This window comes from Diadema antillarum, unplaced genomic scaffold (assembly GCF_040938485.1).
Source record: "Diadema antillarum isolate AM-2024a unplaced genomic scaffold, OU_Dant_1.0 seq00000891_RagTag, whole genome shotgun sequence".
In the NCBI taxonomy this organism is placed as follows: domain Eukaryota; kingdom Metazoa; phylum Echinodermata; class Echinoidea; order Diadematoida; family Diadematidae; genus Diadema; species Diadema antillarum.
In genome coordinates this window covers 92,349-113,530 of record NW_027271755.1, presented here as the reverse complement: position 1 = coordinate 113,530, position 21,182 = coordinate 92,349, and the positions used below count along the sequence as shown (strand labels likewise).

At 38.9% G+C, this 21,182-nt stretch overlaps 1 protein-coding gene across 2 annotated transcripts; it reads right to left on the bottom strand.

The window, feature by feature from the left end:
- Positions 1-6,130: 6,130 nt before the first annotated feature.
- Positions 6,131-20,745, bottom strand: LOC139740915 (actin-1-like). 2 transcript variants are annotated; one of them, XM_071651502.1, is made up of 6 exons: positions 20,635-20,745; positions 12,427-12,611; positions 11,624-11,806; positions 9,144-9,383; positions 8,179-8,425; positions 6,131-7,742 (listed from the first exon to the last, which is right to left on the bottom strand). In XM_071651502.1, the coding sequence occupies exons 3-6, from the start codon at positions 11,747-11,749 to the stop codon at positions 7,225-7,227; spliced, it is 1,131 nt and encodes a 376-aa protein (XP_071507603.1). In that variant the 5' UTR covers positions 11,750-11,806; positions 12,427-12,611; positions 20,635-20,745; the 3' UTR covers positions 6,131-7,224. The 2 variants fall into 2 exon arrangements, with proteins under 2 accessions (XP_071507603.1, XP_071507604.1); XM_071651503.1 differs by having other exon boundaries at positions 11,624-11,802.
- Between the last annotated feature and the right edge of the window lie 437 nt (positions 20,746-21,182).

Below are 21,182 nucleotides of genomic sequence, written 5' to 3'. Positions count from 1 at the left end.
GAGGATTTAGCACTTAACGTTTTGCAAGATATTCAGAAACCACTATATGAGATGTCAAAGAGCGCGCAATTCTACGGGATATCAAAAGTTTATTTGATGAAAATCGGTTTTAAAATGGCTGAGATATCCATAAACAAGGTGAAATAAAGAGATCCTAATAAAAGGCGTGGCCTGTCGCCTTTTATTATTATCACTTTTTGGGATATCTCAGCCATTTGAAAACCAATTTTCATCAAATAAACGTTGAATCCTTAAAATTACATGCTCTTTCATATTTCAAAAGTGGTTTCTCAATATCTCACTTAGGAATGTTCAAAACGTGAATCCCCACCTCAACCAGACAGTCCCTTTAAACATTTCAATTAATTTCCGATTAGTTGGCAACTTTTACTATTTATTTTTGTCAACTGGACTCCAGTTGATTCCAGTATTCCTATTTGCATATTGAAACCGGTTTTCTTACTGGAATTAACCAGTACGAATATCAGTTGGTTGAACCTGCACACTGCGAGAGACTCATGTCCATGGTTGAACTGCATGGACCAGTACGTAGGCTAAACTGTGGTTTTCTGAGCATAGCAGGCGTGGCGTCTCGCCAAACCTATCCCGGGTCCTGGCAGGTGGTCCCACCTCCCTGATCCAACCCTCCTGTCCGACATAGGAAACACATCCTTTCACGAGCTGATGGGTTAGCTTACTAATTATATACCATTGAGCCAAGTTGCAGGTCCTTTCTGATTTATTCAACTGCATAAATACGATCGAGAACTTACCAATCAGATGTATTTCGGGTACACAGTAACCTGTTCTGGTCTAGATATTGCAGTGTGTGGAATATGCTGTGCATGCATTGGTTAGTGTTTTGTCGGGAAACACCTTTGTAGGAAGGCAGCGCATAAAATGTCAATATAATATAAAGTGACGATCTGTATATAAATGTATATCATAGGAGCAGGGTAAACATAAAATATGGTCATAAAACACAGAGACATAAAATAATTTCAACAAATGATTTTAATGTGTGAATAATTTCACAAGTGGGTCGAAGTCGAAGTCTAGGGTTGGATGCTGAGCAGATCATTACCATATACATGTAATAATAAATATACTTCCTGACAATTTAGTGTAGGCGGTTTCTAAAATGGATGCGCTGTTCTAATACAGTATCGTCACCCCGCTCCCTCGATCCCCGCTCCCGGGGGCCATCACATGCATGTTCCCTAAACCTCCGATAAAGGGGTATTTTTCACGCGACGAAATCCGGCCCGAGAATTGTTACAAAATGAGAGTGCATTGAACTTTTCACTGGGAAATTTCTTTTAAAAAGTTGGATCTAACTTTCCCTTTGGACCCCTGAGAAAGTCAAAAATGTGGTTGTGATAATGTCTGAAACATTCTGAGAGATATCTTGAACATTTTTGTCATGAAATTCGTAAACTTTCTGTGAAATTTTCTTTTTTATTTGATTTCTTTTGAGTTCTGAGGTCCCATTATGAACATTCTGAAACATTTTGAAAAATCTCTCATACGGTATACTGCAGTGACAGCTTGCATGAGATGAGAAGGGGTGCCTGTAGTGAGATTGCTGAAAACATAATTAAACGTTATTATATCAATCAGAAAATTCCCGCACGAACCCATCGCAGTGGAGAACAATGTCAACGTGATTCAACACAAGCAGACCGGTTAGCACCCCCCCCCCCCCCCCATTTATATTTCCGCGTTGTTTTGTATACGGAAAACTTTTTCAGTCTAATTCAATAACATGGGCAAAACCACAAAGCGCCCAGTCAACGTGCTTGTGTATGTACACGAAATGAAGGCCTAATTACAAAGTATTATATATTTATAGGCCCTACATACATTCATTTATATTGTGCATGTGTATGTGTGTGTGGTGTGTGTGTGTGTGTGGTGTGTGTGTGTGTGTGTATGGGTGTGTGTGAGTGTGTGTCTGTGTGTGTCTGTGTGTGTGAGTGTGTTTTCTGAAGTAGTCTGTTACAGGTGTCTGTTGTAATCTGATTTTTTTTTTTTTCGCGAGGACTTTTGCTGACGCCTTATTTTTCAATTACACGAGAAGGCCTGCTGAAAAGTTACGAATTATAGCGATTGCTAACATACATGACTCGTTCATGACCTTGTCTTTGATAATAACACAATCGGCGACTTCATAATGAGGTAAACTTCCACTCCGACTGAAAGTAAATGTTCAGAGAGGAAGGGATGGGAAGGTACTTGGAGGGCAAAAGTCGCCCGAGTTGTTCCCTCAATTTGGGTTTCATAACATTCGGTTCCTCAAAGTTAACCCACCGGTAACTAAAACGCCAGAAACCGCGCGAAACCACCCGTCGAATAGTTTTATTATGCTTTATAATTTTTCGTATTCATATAGAATATGAAATAATCATGTATTTTGAAAGAGGTCAAAAGTCAACAAAAGTATGTAAGAATTATTTGTGACACACCGTTCTCTTGATAAAGTCTTAATAGTCTTTTGAATAAACATATAATAGACAAAAATAAACATCCAGTGAGCTTTTTTACATGATTAAGGAAATCGTTGAAATAAGAGAGATATTGCTGTACCGTCCAAGGAACCATAGGCCATTAAAGGGGTTGAAATATACAATCCCATATACCACATTCAAAAGTTTATTTTTCGTGTGATAAATGGATCGAGAGAATAGAATCAAAGATAAAAGACAATTTTTAGTCTGAAAAGAATTAAAGGGTCCAGTTTTACAAGCAAAATAGTGAAAATTTGATAAAAACCGGATGAAACTTAGGGAAATATAAGAAATTGTAAAGTTTCACTAATTTTCACAAAAGTTTTGTACAGTCAATGTGAATATGCAAATGAGTGAGTAGATGATGTCATCGCCTCACAACTTGCCACATATAGTTTGAACACCAAATCTAAAAATGCCATTGTTTTTTGTCATTTTATTAGGGGAGGGTCAAACGCAAATCTGGAACATCCTATAGAATATATTTCACCGATCATCATTTTAAAGTTTGTCAACAAAGTATACCTTTTGCATATTTGTATATCATTTGCATATTCATATCAATTGATCGAGGACTATTTTCAAAAATAAGTTCACTTTTCAGAACTCCCTGTTCTTATCAGTCATGATTTCATTGCTGTGAATGGGAATTACCTGTGTGTGTTTTTTTATCTAATCATGTTTATAGTATTACAATTCAAAGTGCAATCCCACGACGCAACCAATTTTGTGTTGAATGAATTGGAAAAGAATCAGACGCACATAATTATTATATCTGACAGAAGTTGGATTGAAATCGCACACAAAATAGGACAGTTTTGGCATTTAAAGTTTTTATCTGGATATGTTTTAACTCGAGACGTGATAATAAAATGAGATCAGGAAAAGGCAATTATGATTTCATCACCTCACAACTTCGCTATTTCGCCTAGAAATCACAGCTACTGTAGGGGTTATTACAAGACTACAGTATAGGATACATTTTATCTATCAGTGAATTCATGTCAGAAAAGGACTTTTAATGAAGTTATGTGGTTCAGTTCAGTCATAGGAGACTTGGGAAGTGACGACATGATCGCTTCAACCATGATCAGTGTGTGGTTGTAAATGATATCACAAATTCGTGACTCTTTACACTAATGCTGTTTTTTTTTTTCATATCAGGGCAGAGTTGATGGAATCTCCGCCATTTTGTTCATCTGATTTCACTCTTTAAAAAAGTCAAGTACAACATGTATCGGAAATGTCGTATTGTAAGAATTAAAGCAGCGGAAACAATATCATTCTATTTACTAAGTACTTCAGGGTCGATTTTGCATTACTTGTGACGTTCAATCTGACTTTTCGAAAATTGTGAAAGGCGCCCTCAAACGTACGAGGAATTACACTGTGCCGCTTCCAAACCGTGAATAAGGCAACTTGGTTTGTATCCTAGAGCAACAACTGTACAAGGTTATACAATGTATACTATTTAATGCATCTACGGTTTGAATCTATAGACCAATTTACTAACATGCTCGTATTGTACGAATACCTTGTAACAAAAATTTCCGCTGGCAACCTGAAAGCTTGTCCAAGTCTGGTCAGATACATGTCCGATCAGGCCCCCGTTTTATCAAAAGATATAATCGATTATAAATGTCCTTACTACACAGGCTGCCATACTTAATATGATAGAATATAATCAGCTTTAACCCTATTCTAACTGGGCTATTTGAGACCAAGTTTTTACTGGGGGGGGGGGGTCAATTTGACCCCCCCCCCCCTTCAGATCTCGGCCGCCGATCGCGCGATCGCCGCGAAATTTTGCCTGAAGATAGAGCTGGATGTCAACTACAAGATTACATGGTCATACAATAGAAAAATATTGCCTTTCTATTTTTAATAAATTAAATATGCAAATTTGTGCATGAAATCATATTTTCACCTATAACTCCATTAAAAAGACTGGAGGATTGCTAAATTTTTGTGTCAGAATTCCTCAAGACACATCAAACAATTTTCGTGTAAAAAATAGCACAATCGAAATCAATTTCTTTTGTTTTTTATTGTTTTGTTAATTTCTTATGTATTTTATTGTTTTTTCGACCTTTTGTTTTCTATTTTTTTTTGCCGAAATTTTTTGCAGGCACTTTTTCAGGCTTATCTACACTAGAATTGATTAATTTCAATGGTTAAAAGTTGAAATAATCTAATTTATATCAATTTAACCAAAAAACACAATTTGCATTGGCTTTGCACACGATATCATGAATTTGAGCTGTTTTTTGGTTGACATGCATATGCAAAACATTACATAACTTCAAACGGTGTACCCGGACGTCGCAAATTTGGTTTCAAAATATGTGGGAGACTTCAATTAAAAAAGTCGTGAAAAGACGCGGCAAAATCTTTGCGCGTTGCGAAATCGTGGCGCGAAACGTCGAGGGGGGGGGGGTCAATTTGACCCCCCCCCCCCCCCCCCCCCAGTTAGAATAGGGTTAACTCTTCATACAACAGGACCCTGGTCATAGACTTGTCCGATATAGCAACAAGTAATGCATGCAAAGTGCAGACAATAGTGGAAAAGGATCATATTCCTTGAAGATTTCCGAAATCATTTTTATTGCATGATATCAACCTATACCTCATTCGATTATAATCGCTTTGTTTTAACCATTGATTCTATAAGAAGTATAATATTCCATAGAACTGATATGATATGGCACTCCCACATCCCGTAGTTTATGGGTTTATCTGACAGCATGTCAGATGAATACACAAAACATAATCATAAAGATATACGACATTGAAGGAATGTGATAAAAGGCAATCAAGCATATACAAATCAAGAAATCTTCATGAAATCACATTTGAAGGATAATTATGATGCTAAGGCGTTCAGCAATTAATATTCAAAACATCGCTTGCATACTCAAACCCTAAATAATTATGCATCGAGAAGAGTATTCCGAAATTTCTTTGACAATTTTTGATTTCACGTATTTGACAGAAACAATCTACCAATAAACGAATACAATTATTTTTTAAATATAAAGCATAATATATCCCCTGCTCGTAAATACCACCAACAACAAACCAACAGGTTTATTACTGGTGTTGACAAGAAAACGTCCGAGACAATGCGGTTCGTCCCCGAGAAACACAACACAAACCATCAGGAATATTTAGATATAATGACTAAAAAGAAGATGACAACAAAACATATATATATATTTTTCCCACAACAGATTGGTGTTTTTCTCTAAAGCATTTTTGTCGAAAGATTAAACGGAAATTTACTCCATCATGCGTATCGGATGCAAAAGTACTGGATATTTGAGTGAAATTACACGAGGCAGAATCAAACAAAAGGTACATAATTTGATATTTGCGTACACTTGGCATCAAAGATTCATGCTAGCATGATAGCCTTAAAATACTGTGACATTCATTGGTATGAAATGTACTCAATATTAATATCATCAAAGCTGAAAAGAAACTCCGAAAACAGTGATGGCATACTGGCCTCCAAGGAATGTTGCTTCATCTCTGTTGACCATACGATATAATTTCATGACACTATCAGTAACTTATAGCAACATAAATATTGACCCCGCCACCCCATCCCCCCCAAAAAAAAACAACAACAAACCCAACAACAACAGAAAAGGAAATCGAAACAGTCAAGATAACAGGAATGTCTTCTGAAAAGACAAAAATAGCGCCACACTGTTTGCTATAAGCCGAGCATATATCTCTGAAACTCACGCACACATACATAGATACAAGCACGATCAGTAACAAGAACACAGATTAAGTACACAATCACTTTAAATTTGACTAACTTTCAGAAGGTGGTGATAAAATATCGGCGATTCTTTCTTAGTCATCAAACTTAACACATGTACCCCCAAGTAGGCTACTCTCGAGGTTTGATTTGTTAGGAAAAAACAAACCTATATCCTTTAGTTTGACATGTAGGCCTACAGCAGCTATCACGGAACACAGACTATAAAATTATTATGTACGTTGTCGATTGTAGTTATTACTTTGCTTACAAGAGTTTTGTGACTCTAGGCGTGGAGCAGTCGTCACGGATCTTCGACAATATGGCTCTAATGTTCCTTTTCAAGCTTTGAGGCTTAACTTTTTCTGGGCCAGTGTTCTTAAAACAGTGTGTAGGTTTTCTGAACCAATCGGCACTCAACATGCTCGAGGCACACGAAGGTTTAAATGCCCTAGCTGCATGACAGGTTGCTTTGCGTTGCACTTTTGAGAGAAATAAGATTGAGACACGAACTCCAGTTCAACCAATGCAGACCACAGACCTAGGCTCTGATTTGATGCGACGAAAATAACAATTGAAACTTTCATAGCTCAACATTTCAACTGGCAATATTTCAGCTAATTCTGGCTGTTGGCACAGTAAAAACCCTGTTGTAATAAAGTCATTTTGCTGGTCCCAATCCGGTATCATTATCTCTATTATGTTTGTTTTACCTCGATATAGCAATGTTATTTTGATGCATGGTCCCAATGTCTTTGGTATAACGAGGTTCCATTGTATCTTTATATAATTATATACTCTTAAGCAAAAACCTTTCTGATGGTTTATATGCGATAAGAGCAATCAACCATGCAAAATCAATCCCAGTCAGCCTCCTATAGTGAGTTGTATACAAAGAGACATTCTTTCAAACGGTAGGGCGCCACCAGTGCTTTCTAACTCCGATGTTCAAAAGCACTTCTGATGTACGATGCTCGCTCCGCATTCGTTGTACTCCTTCCTCGTAATCCACATCGTGGCGAACGTGTGGAGTGAAGACAGCACGGATCCGCCAACCCACACCAAGTTCTGCCTGTCCTTCGAAGCGACGATTTTGACCGGGCACTGCGAGGGCGACAGCCGTTTCATCTCTAGCTCCAATCGGTTGGCGATGCCCGGAAACATGGTGTTCCCACCCGAGAGCACAATGTTCCCATATAACTGTTTGCGGATGTCCAAGTCGCAAGCAGCCACGCTTCCATACAGGTAATGCTGTATACCCACGTTCTCCCTGCCCAGTAGGGTGGGTTTAAAGAGTGCCTCGGGGGCGCGGAAGCGTTCGTCGTTGATGGTTAGATGCTCGCCGTCCGGCAGCACGTAGTGAGTCTCACACTTGATATCGCGACTCGATCGCTCCATCTCGGTGTCGAAGTCCATGGCGACGTAACACAGCCGTTCCTTGACCTCTCGCACGACCTCCTGCTCGGCTGAACAGAAAGAGAACATTCGGAAACAAGTAGTTTAAACTATGCAGTAGAATTGACAAATTCCCGATTTGTCAAAAGTGATCTCAATGGTTCATCTGAAAGATCTTGTTATGATTATGTTGCACTTCTGTTGTAAGAGCATCATCAATATTCAATACAATACGATAACATTGCCCTTTATTTCCGTGTTTGTGAGTGTGTGTGTGTGTGTGTGTGTGTGCGCGCGTGTGTTCCTATCGTATTAATCAGATGCTAGAGAGTGCATAAGTTAAACATTAAAATCAATCAACAGTTATTAACAATGTGGACAGCGGTTGTGTGAAAATGACGGGCATCTTAAAGATCGCATGGAACATCCACGTACAGAGTCGTATGCAGGATGGAGTGAGCCAGGAATAGAGGCAGTTGAAGTGAGAACAAGGTCATGGTTTAGTACCTGATGAAGTGAAGAAATGCCCCCTCTCGGTGAGAATTTTGGCCAGGTACTGCGTGAGGTCCCTTCCCGCCACGTCGAACCGACCCACTGCGTGCGGCAGACAATAACCTTCGTAGACAGGCACGGTGTGAGTGACGCCAGCACCAGAGTCGAACACCACGCCCGAGGTGCGGCCCGAGGCATAGAGGGATAGCACCGCCTGGATGCTGACGTACATGGCGGGAACGTTGAACTTCTCGAATAACGTCTGAGCATAACGGGAGCAATGGTCAAAGATTACAAAGATCTCAAATGTCAGTCCAGTGGCAATACGGACTTATGTGTGTGCATGCGTCGTCCGCGCATGTCGACTCCAAACAAACCTTCTTAACAGTGTATAAAAGTGGACATTAGGTCTTCAGTTAGTGTGAATATCGCAAGTCATGGCTTGGTATGGCGTTTCAAGCAAGCAAAAATAAAAAACCCAAACAAACAAACAAACAAAAGAAAAACTCGGCATTCCAGGTTTACAATGACGGCAAAGTCGAGGTTGACGAGTTCTTATTCAATGAAGTGGAGAAGGGAGATGGAATGGCGATTAAGTAGCACCTTAGATGACACTACACTGGTCAAAGTGACTATGTCTTGGTGTGTTAACATGTATCGAACAATGAAAGGAACAATTCCATGACTATGACTTGATCAACGAAGAATGTGATCAATTGTGATAATGATACAATGAGAAAAAGTAGCACTTACGATAACAATACCTAATACACTGTACATCAAAATTGGACAAATAATGTGAACGTTTGCATCGTAAATAAGTTACAGGTAGTTGCCAACACTAAGAAATTGGCATCTAAAGCCTTATGAAAACTTGTCATCTGGAAATATGGTAAGAAGCCTTACAAAATAAAAGTATCACCTGATGATTCAGTATAAATCGTTATAAAATCATGAAGAACATCTCAAGCTGAGCTTACGGAAAGCATGATCTCCCTGTTGGCCTTCGGGTTCAGCGGCGCCTCCGTCATCAACACCGGGTGATCCTCGGGCACGGCACGGAGGTCGTTGTAGTACATGTGGGACCAGATCTTCTCCATGTCGTCCCAGTGAATGATGACGCCGTGCTCGATCGGGTAGCGGAGGGCGAGGATGCCGCGCTTCTCCTGGGCCGCAGAACCTACGAATGTCGACTGGAGCGCCGTGCCCGTCATGACATTCTGGAACGAATAGTTTGCGAGTCAGGGAGGTGTAAACAGGGGTGTGTCCAGGATATTTTCTGGGGGGGGGGGGGGGGGCGGTCGTAATCAAAATTTTTGGACCTTTACCTTTGCGAGGAGGGTGTGGGAGGGGGTGTTCCCCCTCCCATGGTAGGGAGTTTTTGAATCTTATATCTTAAAATGGGACCATTTGGTGCATACAAAAGTGACTTTTTCGGCATGGCAGTGCGGCTTAGAAGTAAGGTATGGTATATTAAAACTAAGTTACAAAATTTACGAGGTTTTTGACAATTTGCTGGAACACCACCTGGTCACCTTTTTTTCCTGCTGTATATAGGGTAAAGAGCCCTCAAAAAAAATGCCTTTTACAAAAAGTGGACCTTTTGAAAATTGGGGGGGGGGGGGGTTGTACGACCCTCCCGACCCCCCCCCCCCCCCCCCCTGCATACACCCATGTGTAAAATAAGTTAATACCCCGGCTCGTGTAGTTGAGCTACACAGAAAAGGCACCAAAGCTACCGTCCAAGAATAAGTGATATAAGATAATTATATTCCCACGGGGAAAGTCGATTGAAATTCAGTCATTCTTATGATTAAATTGCATGATGTTGAATAAAAGAACAACGTTTATTTGTAAGATCAGCCCATGGTCTTTCACTGAGACCTTCTTGCATGAACGCTAGCGAGACCCTCTGAAATCCTAGTAGAGTGCAATATGAATATCATGACAAGAGTGTGCAATCAGTGTTTTAACATCTATCAAATTTATTCACGGTGCAATAATTCCTAACTACAGCACATGGTCACGAAAAATAACAAATGTCATGCCAATTCCAATATTCAACAACGGTGTGTGTATATTATACTTTGTTCTAAATTTGTGAATTTCTAAATCAGTGAATTCAATCAGTAAAATGTCTCTTGAGATGAATTTGATTAATCCTGTAAATTATGGAAAAGTTGCAGAAACATATAATAGAACGAGAAATACAAGAGTTCACGTTTAGAGGACGACCACATGAACGTGTATTCGATACCAGAAATTAATTTTCTAAGCAGCTTACGATATGAGATGACCTTGACCCTAATCCCTGTGCGCTCCCTATTACAGCATGCAATTGTGGAATGACCGAAGGGTAAATACATTACAGAACCAATGGACTGTATCGCTATTCAAATGCATTCCTTCACCCCTCCCCTCGTTTAGCCAGAATTGAGCTACTAGTCATGCTAGTATTCAATTCACAAAATAATATCTGATCTTTCTCATACATACATGTCAATACATGGGGTATCGTTTCCTGGCGTTGATTGTTGCCATGGTTGCTATCTACCTCGGGCAAGCTTGCCGATTGTTGGAAACAGTTTTTGTTGTAATAACATAATTGATACGAACAGAATTGAAATATGCCAGAAAACCAGTCCGTTGATCTCTCATATACCATTTTTTTTTGTTTGATAATGTAAAGTATTAAAAATCGTGCACTCCTAAATTCATTTATGACAGGCTGTTCTTTTTACCAACAGAAAGCTTGCTTAAAGCTTAAGGCGACATATATTATGGACCTTTTATGGCACAAATAAGACATCACACCATTACAAGTAAATCGGATCCACCTACTGCAATACTATTGAATTATAGGCACAAACAAAATCAATGACGCATGCATTGTAAGTCAGATTCACGAGGGAAATTTATATTCTTCAGTATTAAGGGGATGGCATAGTATTGGCTGAGGGGAGGATTCAGCTTTTAACGTTTTGCGAGATATCTAAAAAACACTCTACGAAAATCTTGATGTTAAAGAGTATACAATTCTAAGGGGAACCGAACGTTTATTTGATGGAAATCAGTTTTGAAATGACTGAGATATCCCAAAACAAGGTGAAACAAAGCGATCCTAATAAAAGTTGTGGCCTGTCGCATGTTACTATATAGGATTGCTTTGTATATGTTAGCCATTTCAAGACCAATTTTCATCGAATAAACTTTGAATTCCTCTAAAGAATTGCATATTTCATAAAGAATTCTAAAGAATTGCATATTTCATATTTCATAAGAGGTTTCTCATTATATTACAAACACACACACACACACACATACACACACACACACAGAAAAAAAAGTTGGAAACATGCAGCCCCATCTAAACCAAAACTGTATCATCCCTTTATCATAAATAAACCAGTGAGTCACATCGGTCTGCAGTTGAAAAGATCGAAAGGAGTTATCCTCTCACCATGTGTCGAGGTCGGCCGACAATGGACGGGAACGCCGATCGCGGGCTTTCGTCCCCGGCGAAGCCCGCCTTGCAGATCCCCGAGCCATTGTCGATGACGATCGGTTCCACCTCATCGAGGTCCATGACGACTTCGATTAAAGACCCTCGATGACGTGCGTGTCAGTCATGGTTGTTATCTTCCTTAAGAGAGAACCATGATGGGACAAAAATAGAGAAAAGTATGCAGTATATAACCATATGCGACATCTGACAACACTGCTTTACACTCTGCACCGGGGTAACACAACACATAAAATATGATATGTATTAGGTATGTATCCTGGTATCATGAAAGCATACATTGCACATGCTAATGTGTGAGTGGACGGGGCAAATCAGTGCTTATACGCGTACTATACAGACATGAAATACATATAGGCCCACATACATAATATCATCCTGCATAAAACTTTTGAAATCTGCCTATGAAGCGCCCGGAACCCCACCATTACACGTGAAAAATTATATTAACCTGTCTTGTCGGGCCCCTGGAAAAAAATGAGAGTCTTGTAGTGCCCTCCCACTTTCAGTTAACTTTCACTGTACGTAATACCTTATTCGCGGTTCATCACTCAACTCAATCAATTGGTGATGTATTGTAAGAAGACATACGCTTTTGGCGTGCATGAGACTGCTATTTGGTTACATGATTTCATATCATCAACACCAGCAGTGACAGGTAGCAAATCCACACACAATCTACATCTTTCGCATTTACTGTCATGTCGTTACGAAGCAAAGAGGATTCAAACTCAACTCACCTTGATCGGCGACAATCCGTGTGAATAAGATCCTTACTGGAACGAAGGTAATCCTGCTGGTAGACAACATGCACTCTCTTCTACAAATTCGATCTGCCAAACAATTACAAACCGCTGTGCTCAAAGATGCAGACTTCTTTCACAGATATAGGCCTACAGCACGGCCGATGTACAACAGTGCTACCCTGGGGTTAACAAACAAAGAAATGTCATTGTGAGCGGAAGAAAGAGACTTTTTATCACAGTCGATGTAAAGCCGAGTCTGGTTTTGTAGAAGTGCACTCGAGCGTCGCTTCGCCGAGACTTGGCGTAAAGTGTCCCAGCATTGTTCCGATGATTCCCAAAATGAATCGCATTTCACACTTGCATCGACTCTTTGAATTCAATTGTTGCGTGTGTGTTTCTGAAAGCAACACGCTGAGCTTGAAAGGAAGGAAGACAGGTAGCACAGAAAGAAAATGAGAACGGAAAGAAAATCACCTTCGAAATCATCTACTGAGTGTTGCAAGGGTGTCGGTTATTTGACGCACGAGTAGACTAATAATACTTGTCTGCACCCAAACAATTAGACACAGTCACGCACGCCAATATACACAGGTCCTCCAAACAAACACGTTTTGTTGACGTACTCACATTTATCAAGGTTTGTGCTATCAACATAAAGTATATAAGCATCTTTTGTAATCATTACATTAATATGATGTGTCTATGGCGGCGAAATGCAGCAACCACATCAGTATTAGCTTGCAAACTGATGAGTACAAGACAAATAATCTCATCTCTGCAGAGAGCGTACCTGACCATGTCCAGTAGCTGCAGAAATACAACCGAAAGTCAAAAGTATTACAGTATTCAACAACCAAACACTGCAACTGCCACACACTTTCCATTATGGGTATTTTAAGAACTCAAGTTAGATTTCTATAACTTATTATGATTACTTAGTTTATATTACTTATTCAATCAATTATCTCCATACTTGATATCAGGTTGTTGGTTTTTTTTTTTGTTTGTTCAGAATTTCTTTACTATATATATAGGATCCTACTTTCGGGTAAAGTGAGTCATATATACAGAAAATGTCTCTCTGGCATATTCTGCCCTCAAAATGCCATGCTTGGTGAAGTCAGTGGCGGAAAGGTGTGCACGGATCGAATGTCATGTTTGGTCGAAGTGTTTTTCAAGAATCCAAGAATCATGAGGTAGATAACACAGAAGTATGTCAGCATGTCCATTAAAAGCTTTATCTGAATATATTAAAGGGAAGCACCACACCATGCTCAAGTTTTGCCATTGACAAAGCGTGAAATCAAACAAACAATAAACGAACACAAATCTAAATGCCTCTATTTCTGAAGTATATGAATTCAATAAGAAGAGTCTTCACAATTTTCTATTTTTCTTTCTTCGTTTTGAGTGTAGTACTGAATCTGCCATTCTTCCGTTCAATTGATTTTACTTTCCTAAAATGAAGAATTGAGAAAGGAGTGGATATAATCCCTGAAGAAGCACTTCTTCAGTCGAGTTTCTTCTTTTTGAGTGCTGTGGGGTATGAGAGCGTTATATCACTCACTAAACTCTAATCGTGAAAATCCGGTCACATTCCACAAGATATTCACCAGAGCATTCACAAGAAACCAGAAAAGAACAATGGTACCATTGAAGGAGGCGCCGATGTATATAATCCTTCACAGGTAGAAGGGTATGTAGTTAGGAATGGCAGGGAGAGAGAGAGAGAGAGAGAGAGAGAGAGAGAGAGAGAGAGAAGGGGGAAGGCAGGAAGAGAAACATAATAGAAAACAGATATACATGCATACACACATGCATTTATGCATACATACAAACATAGACAGGAACATAATAGGATTTGATAACAGAATATAGATTGCAACAAGAAGAATTGGAGATTGGAAAAGCATGATTTATATTTAAAAAATCGTCGAATTAATTTGCATCATGGAGAATGGAAGGTTGTTTCGGCCTCCCTCGAGACATGCCCTGAAACTGGTTTTACATGATCCGGAACGCTTGCATATTCTGCTAAAATAAAATGCCGAGTGTGCATTCGACACTGACAGACCTGCGGATCAGTTTTTGGAAGATTAAAGACTTTACAAACCTACATCAAAATAAAGAGCCTGGATCGATGACATGGACACTCTATCTATAACCGTCCTTCCCTGAACTTATCACGACGAATGGCATAATGACATTATACTATTTCACTATCTACGATCTGTACGTCTAATGCCGTCGCCCTGTCGATGTGGAAGCGTTGTACATGGCATTAAGAGCCTATTTAAACGTATATAAAAATGCTTCGCGTCACTACAGGATTTCCTACACACATCCTCTCAACTATGTAAGACATGTATGCTCATGTGATTATCTTCTGCGTATATCTACTTGCTCAAGCTCATAGCAAAGTCTTGGTTTTACAACGAGTTCTTATAAGTGCGTTTGAGAAAAAGATGAAGAGTGTGCAAATACTCGTCACGGAATGAAGACGTATTCAAGGCGAGATACCTTCTATAAATAGTGCATTGATTCAAAGCACCGTCCTTGATAAACTAATATGCTGGGTACAGAGATCGGTATGGGACGAAACTCTCAGTGAAAGATTGAATGGAGGGATTATTCCGCCAATGTGAACAAACCATTAAACGTAGCAGGTAGATCCCACGCGACTGTCTCCCATGTCTCCTGTAGTGCTATCATTTTTGTCAGCATACATGAAAACAATAATTACTAAACTCTCTTTACCCCAAGAGCAACGATGCTCTTGCTGCTGTCTTGTACACCCCCCCAAAAAAAAAGAAAGAAAGAAAGAAAGGAAAGGAAAGGAAAGTAATTAAGAAAGAGAGGGGACATATTTCATAATCACACAAACATGTAATCACACAAACATGCAAAAACCAATTTACATCATTGCGAAGGCATTGGTCGATCTTGAAGCTTAACAAAAAAAAAAAAAAAAAAAAAAAAAAAAATCGCCGACTTAGTTCCCCGTACTTGATGACTTATGCATTAACCGGGGAGGTACTTTGGTTTAGGATTAAGTTGTTTGACATTATTTTGTGTAAGTTACACCCAAAGACCACATGAGGAATAACTAGAATGGAGATCAACAAGGAATACTGAAAACACGTCTTTGTAATTGGGGCTCACAAAGATCCGATGCAATTCAGTGTGTCATGCTTTATGTAGAGATTTCATTACCCGGTGGGTGCTTGGTTCCATCACTGATGTGGTAAAGTGTTTGAGTCATATTTTGTAATGCCATGTTGTTATCTTCGGTAGATAGCCTAAGATATTACGATTTTGTGGAAACCAGGATCATTCTTGGCTTATTAAGATGATTATATTATATACAAGATATTGCGAGCATGTCAGACTCCAGCGTTGGCTGAGCATCTCAGGTTTTGCGTTATCAAATTGTATGAGTTTTGGGTTGGACTTCGTTTTTTTTTTTTATTATACTCTCTCTATCAAAAGTATGTCCCGGCTATAGAAATGAACAAATCCCACTCTTTATCGAAAATACGACCCTGTCATGGTATTGTTGCAATAAATCCCTTCACATCTAAGGTTTGCTACAAGTGCTGCAATAAAACAATTATTCATAATTGTTATATCTGAGCAGTTTCCCCGGATATTTTGAGAGAATTTGAATGGAGAAACACAAAAAATGGAAAAATTTGAGTCTGTATTTACACACCTCCGAATTGCGAGCATCGGTCATTATAGGGCCTAAATGCGGAAGTAGGCTAAATTGCGTTCTCACACACTTCTAACAAAACGATCTCTTGTATAGATGTCACTATTGTGATATGGATGGATGTGTGACTAAAATAGATCAATTCAAGAGTTAGTCTTGCCTGAAAGTTGTTTTTGTGCTACAATTATTGTTTTTATGTATGTTTTTTGTTTATTAAAATGCAGTTTCATTCTTCTTTCATTTCATTTTTGAAAAGTTAAGAAAACATGTGCGACATTCGCAACGTAAACATTCATTGTACAGATGTTTTACGTTATTCAAGTGGGACACAAGTGCAAATCTTCATGCGACCCTCATGTACCTAATGAAAACTGAATTTGTAATGGCCATAAATACGTACTCTCTGACAGTTTTGAGCCGAGTGCCATATACAATACAATCAGCATCCGCAAAAGTGCATATATCAGTTCGACCTATATCACACAAGCACAGAATTGGATAAAAAGTGAAAATAAAACAAGACAAAAGGTATTCTTCCTGTGTTTACTCAAAATATGTTTACCGTGACTAAAAGCCTTCAGATGACACAGGAACAATATCATGCCATCGAAATGCCTGCAAATAATTCAGGAGTGAATTAAAAATTGTTTATGCAAATCGGTTTCCGACATGAATACCCAGCGACCATTACGCGAGTGGTGTCTATGAAAGAGATAGAATGATACAGTTCTGTGCGTGGCACCTACACTGAAAATCGAAGGGTTATAACCTTTTATGGCATGTCTCCTGACTGTGCTATCTTATTGTACATATTTACCAACGTTAATTTTCGCATCCTTACGAGCACTTCTGATAGAACACCGGCCTCAGAGTATTTGCACAGAAGCGAGTTTTTATCGCCTTGTCACATAGTTTGCATTTTTTTTTCGTTTGCTTGGTGCGCCGTGTTGACACAATTCCTGCTTGTTGCCATCTAGTACCTGCTGCCCACATTTCACACACCACCTGGGAAAACAAGTCTATTGTTTTCAGTCCCACAAATATAAAAGACTGATGGTTTCCGAGTCTATTGATACATTTATACCATTATCATGAACTGTCGTTCATCACTGATTTTGTTCTTGGTATTCTCTTGCATCACTGGCGCTATATCGGCCTACTGTCTGCTATAGTGATAGGTGAAAACAAACGTTGTTTTCCCAGTTCTTGTTGATAATGATTAAAAAAAAAACCTCACTTATCGCTTTTAATAGCTAGATGTTTTCATGAGGCTAGATCGGACCTGTTGGCATTAGTGATTCCATCCTGAATTCCCTTTGCAACGGAATAATGATCAACAATGATGGAAAATTGTATCGCGTCAACATCCAGAGTTTAAATATAGTTTGCTTGCTTGTTTTCGTTGCTTGTGTTGAAGAAAACAGCACTTAAATGAACGGAATGTCGGAATTATATACTTTTATAATTACTAGTATCTATCCTTTTACATTGCTAATCGCTCCATTCAGCCATCAGGTCATGACATTTATTATAACTATTATATTTTTTTCTTATCTCTTTTCTCCTTTACGGATTTTTACAATTTTTACAAGACCTGAATAATTATTGTGTAGGAAATCATTATTTTCAGGAAAGTGTAAATCGGACATCGACACAATAATTCTTATTATTGAGGCGATTGACTTAAATGTAGAAGAATATACTCGTCTAAAAGCAAACAAGGTTGACACTGAAGAAAAGGTACTTTAGGTAAATGACAAAGAAGAAAGAACAAAACAGATCGGAAAATATAATTCAAGACAAAAAAAGCCGAATAGTTTGGCAGATTATAAGGTAATATATCGGGCAACACCATAGTAACATTTTCAAACTTCTATTTTGTATTATGGGGCTTTGATTTGCTTCTTTGCACTAAGAGTGAATAAGCCAACTAATACCCATTGCACCCCATTATTCAGCGAATAATGGAATCCTTGGACAGCCATTCTCCGAATATCGACTTAAATGGATTCAGAATCAACATATTAGGCGTGCATGCTGCAACCCACGGCTCCCTCTGGCCTTTTGACACAAATGCACATAAACTATAATTGGTATATTATTATTTAATGTACTTTTGTAGCCCAGAGCGTCGACACGACCCCCTCCCCCTCTTCCGGGGTCCCTGTGATATGATGAAATATGCATGATAATTTTAGCGAAGCAGGTGTATTGGTATCAGATTAGCAAATTGTTTTGATAATCGGGATCGGCCTATTACAGAAATGAGATAATGAGGATACGCTGGAGTGCAGAATACGCACGCAAACGATAACACCACGTTAATTGGTAACACATTTGCTCAGAAAGGGTAAATTTAAGGTATTTTTTTCTTTACCTTTGAGAGCAGTGATTCAACAAGAACAAAAATGTTCGAGTTGTCATATTTTATGCATATGTGTAGGTCAGTTGTATCACAAAACATCCTACCGTATACAAATTTCGCAATAATGCCTATAAGATATGAGGAGATATCACCAAGCACACTTTTCTCAATAAACCATAACTGTAGACGGTTTATCCTAGAAACAATTAAATTATTATTCACATTTTGCTTATTCAACAATGCTTAACATTGATTATACTGATTCACATTTTTACATTGGTTGTTTCTATCCCTAACGCACGTGTATTTTTAGAACTATTTTGAAGCGCACTAAATGAGGGGTTTTTGCCTTATCTGCAAATATGACATTATGCCTTTAAGGATACATCAGTGGCACATTGAAGACACACCATAATAAAGTAGCACCATGCACCCATAGATATAAGGCAGTGGGAGATATATCCCAGATACATTCCAGGATTGTTAGATGTATATTGGTGTCCCGTCCCCGTGACCTTTTGTAGCAAGTCATCATGCTGTGGTTCTACTACAAAGCGATTATCGTCGAGCACGTACGTCGAGAGTCGACAGGCTCAAAGTTCATTCAACAGGTGTTCATTTCAATCTCCGACTTACCGGGTATATATAAGGATTGCTATCCACCGTGTTTTTGCAGTTTGAATATACACACGTAATGTATATCATAAGCGAGTGAATAGCATTCCCGCCGTTTTTTTTTTTTTTTTTTTTTTGCTCGAAAACTCTGTAGACTGAAAGTATGATCAAGGAGGTAGTAGGCGAGAATGTATCATATTATATGATAAGCCCTATACTTCTATTATGTAATTATCTTACTTGCATACTTATATGCGTTATGCCTGTATGTTGCGAATGTGTTTTATAGATATATTATATATATATATATATATATATATATATATATATATATATATATATATGCTTATACTAATATATTAAAATATGAATGATACTCTTTTTTTTTCTTTCTTTGCATAAAACCCCTACAGGGTTTAAGTATGAAAGAGTCAGATTATTATAAAATTACTACTTTATAGATCTGATATTCCTTGTCAAGGGGTTTCTCATATCTTTTGATGTGCATCTTGTCCATTAATAATAATTATGCAGTTTTTTACTTGCATGTAATTGTTTACTGATTGGTCCATTGATTGCAATCGAGATTGCCAACACAATAAACTCCTTTAGGGCAAGTGTTTCTCCATGCGTGTCGCTCAGAGCCGTCTACGAATGTCCCACATCAAACCCTTACAATTTGAACACGAATCTAAGTCTCCCCGCGAAGCAACGGCCTCGTCTCTAGAGACACACTCACTCACTCAACGGGCTTAATGTTGCCATGACATTAACCCTTCTGTTCGTTATAAGGTTAAATGGTGCGGATTATTGCCATCTGGGCCTGATATCAGTCTCAACTTAGAACTCATGCTACCAAAAAGTGAGACCAATCACATAATTCAGTCCACTGCAATTTGCAGCCTGTATAGGCCCAACGACGAGTGTCGGTGAGGAAAAGATAGTGAAATGTCTGTTCTATTACACAGCATAAACTTATGTCTGTTCTATCATGTCTATAGCATATCTCATGCTGACTGCTCTAACGGTATCTATAGCAGCATGACTGGACAATCCCCTAACACATCGGCATCGATTCTTTCACAATTATACCAACTATTATGAAAGGTGGTAAGGTCTATGAAAACCCAATAGCACATACTATCAGGGACCAATAATGCTCTCCCGATTTCAGCCGAGTCAACAATAGTTTGTTGGAAAGTACAGACAGTACCTTATTATGGATGGAGTTGTCTGTTAAATATATATTTTATGGCATAAACGTATAGGCCTATACGTAATGATCTTGTTTTCAACATGTTGTCCTGGACATCACAGCTGGATTGGAAGAAATGTGTTAGCAGAAATCACTGACGCCCCTGACGGCCAATAACTGGCTACCATCTACGTGACCATCACAATATCTTACCGTCCAAACAGGGAGGTGGTTCCCAGGGAGGTGGTTCCCACCTCCCTGATCCAAAGAACCGCTTGAAAACATGCTACCCAAAGCAACGGGAAAGTGACTTACCTTTTCGTCTGACGGCTGCTGCTCAATAGTGTGCGGCGCCTACTCCTGCGGCGAGCTGGGAAATAAATTGCTAACCGACTATAGAACGTGGGGTGATAAGGTGACGTTCTGTGGAGCGTGTGAACTGTCTGCTCACTGATGCGACCTTGGCGCACGCGCGGGAAAATACATGTCGGGCTTTCGGTATTACCATGGAGGTTGTTGCTCCATGGTATATCACATATTGTGAGGTGTACGATCAATGTGTCGTCATTTCTCATTCTTTTTGTCTCTTTCTTATTTGTTTACTATCTTGGCTACAACTCAACTAAATTTGCAAGCATTCCTCTGACCTTTCTTTTTTTTTTCTAATATGGGGACTTCATTGTGTGGTTTTGTTTTCAAGGCGAGTGTGGTATCTTCGGCATTTTCAGCAAAACACACACACAAACAACAATGACAGCAACTATATCACCAACACTTTTATGCAGAAAGAAATATAACAGTTGAGAAATTACCAGTGCAAGACACTATACAGACACATGTATGCTCAACTGTAAATCACATTA

Bases quoted from the DNA above. Each gene is read 5' to 3' on its own strand.
- LOC139740915 (XM_071651502.1), bottom strand. From the start codon at position 11,749: ATGGACCTCGATGAGGTGGAACCGATCGTCATCGACAATGGCTCGGGG. The intron at 9,384-11,623 runs GTGAGAGGATAA...TATTCGTTCCAG, and splicing joins TCGGCCGACCTCGACACATG to AATGTCATGACGGGCACGGC. The intron at 8,426-9,143 runs GTAAGCTCAGCT...CGTTATGCTCAG, and splicing joins ACAGGGAGATCATGCTTTCC to ACGTTATTCGAGAAGTTCAA.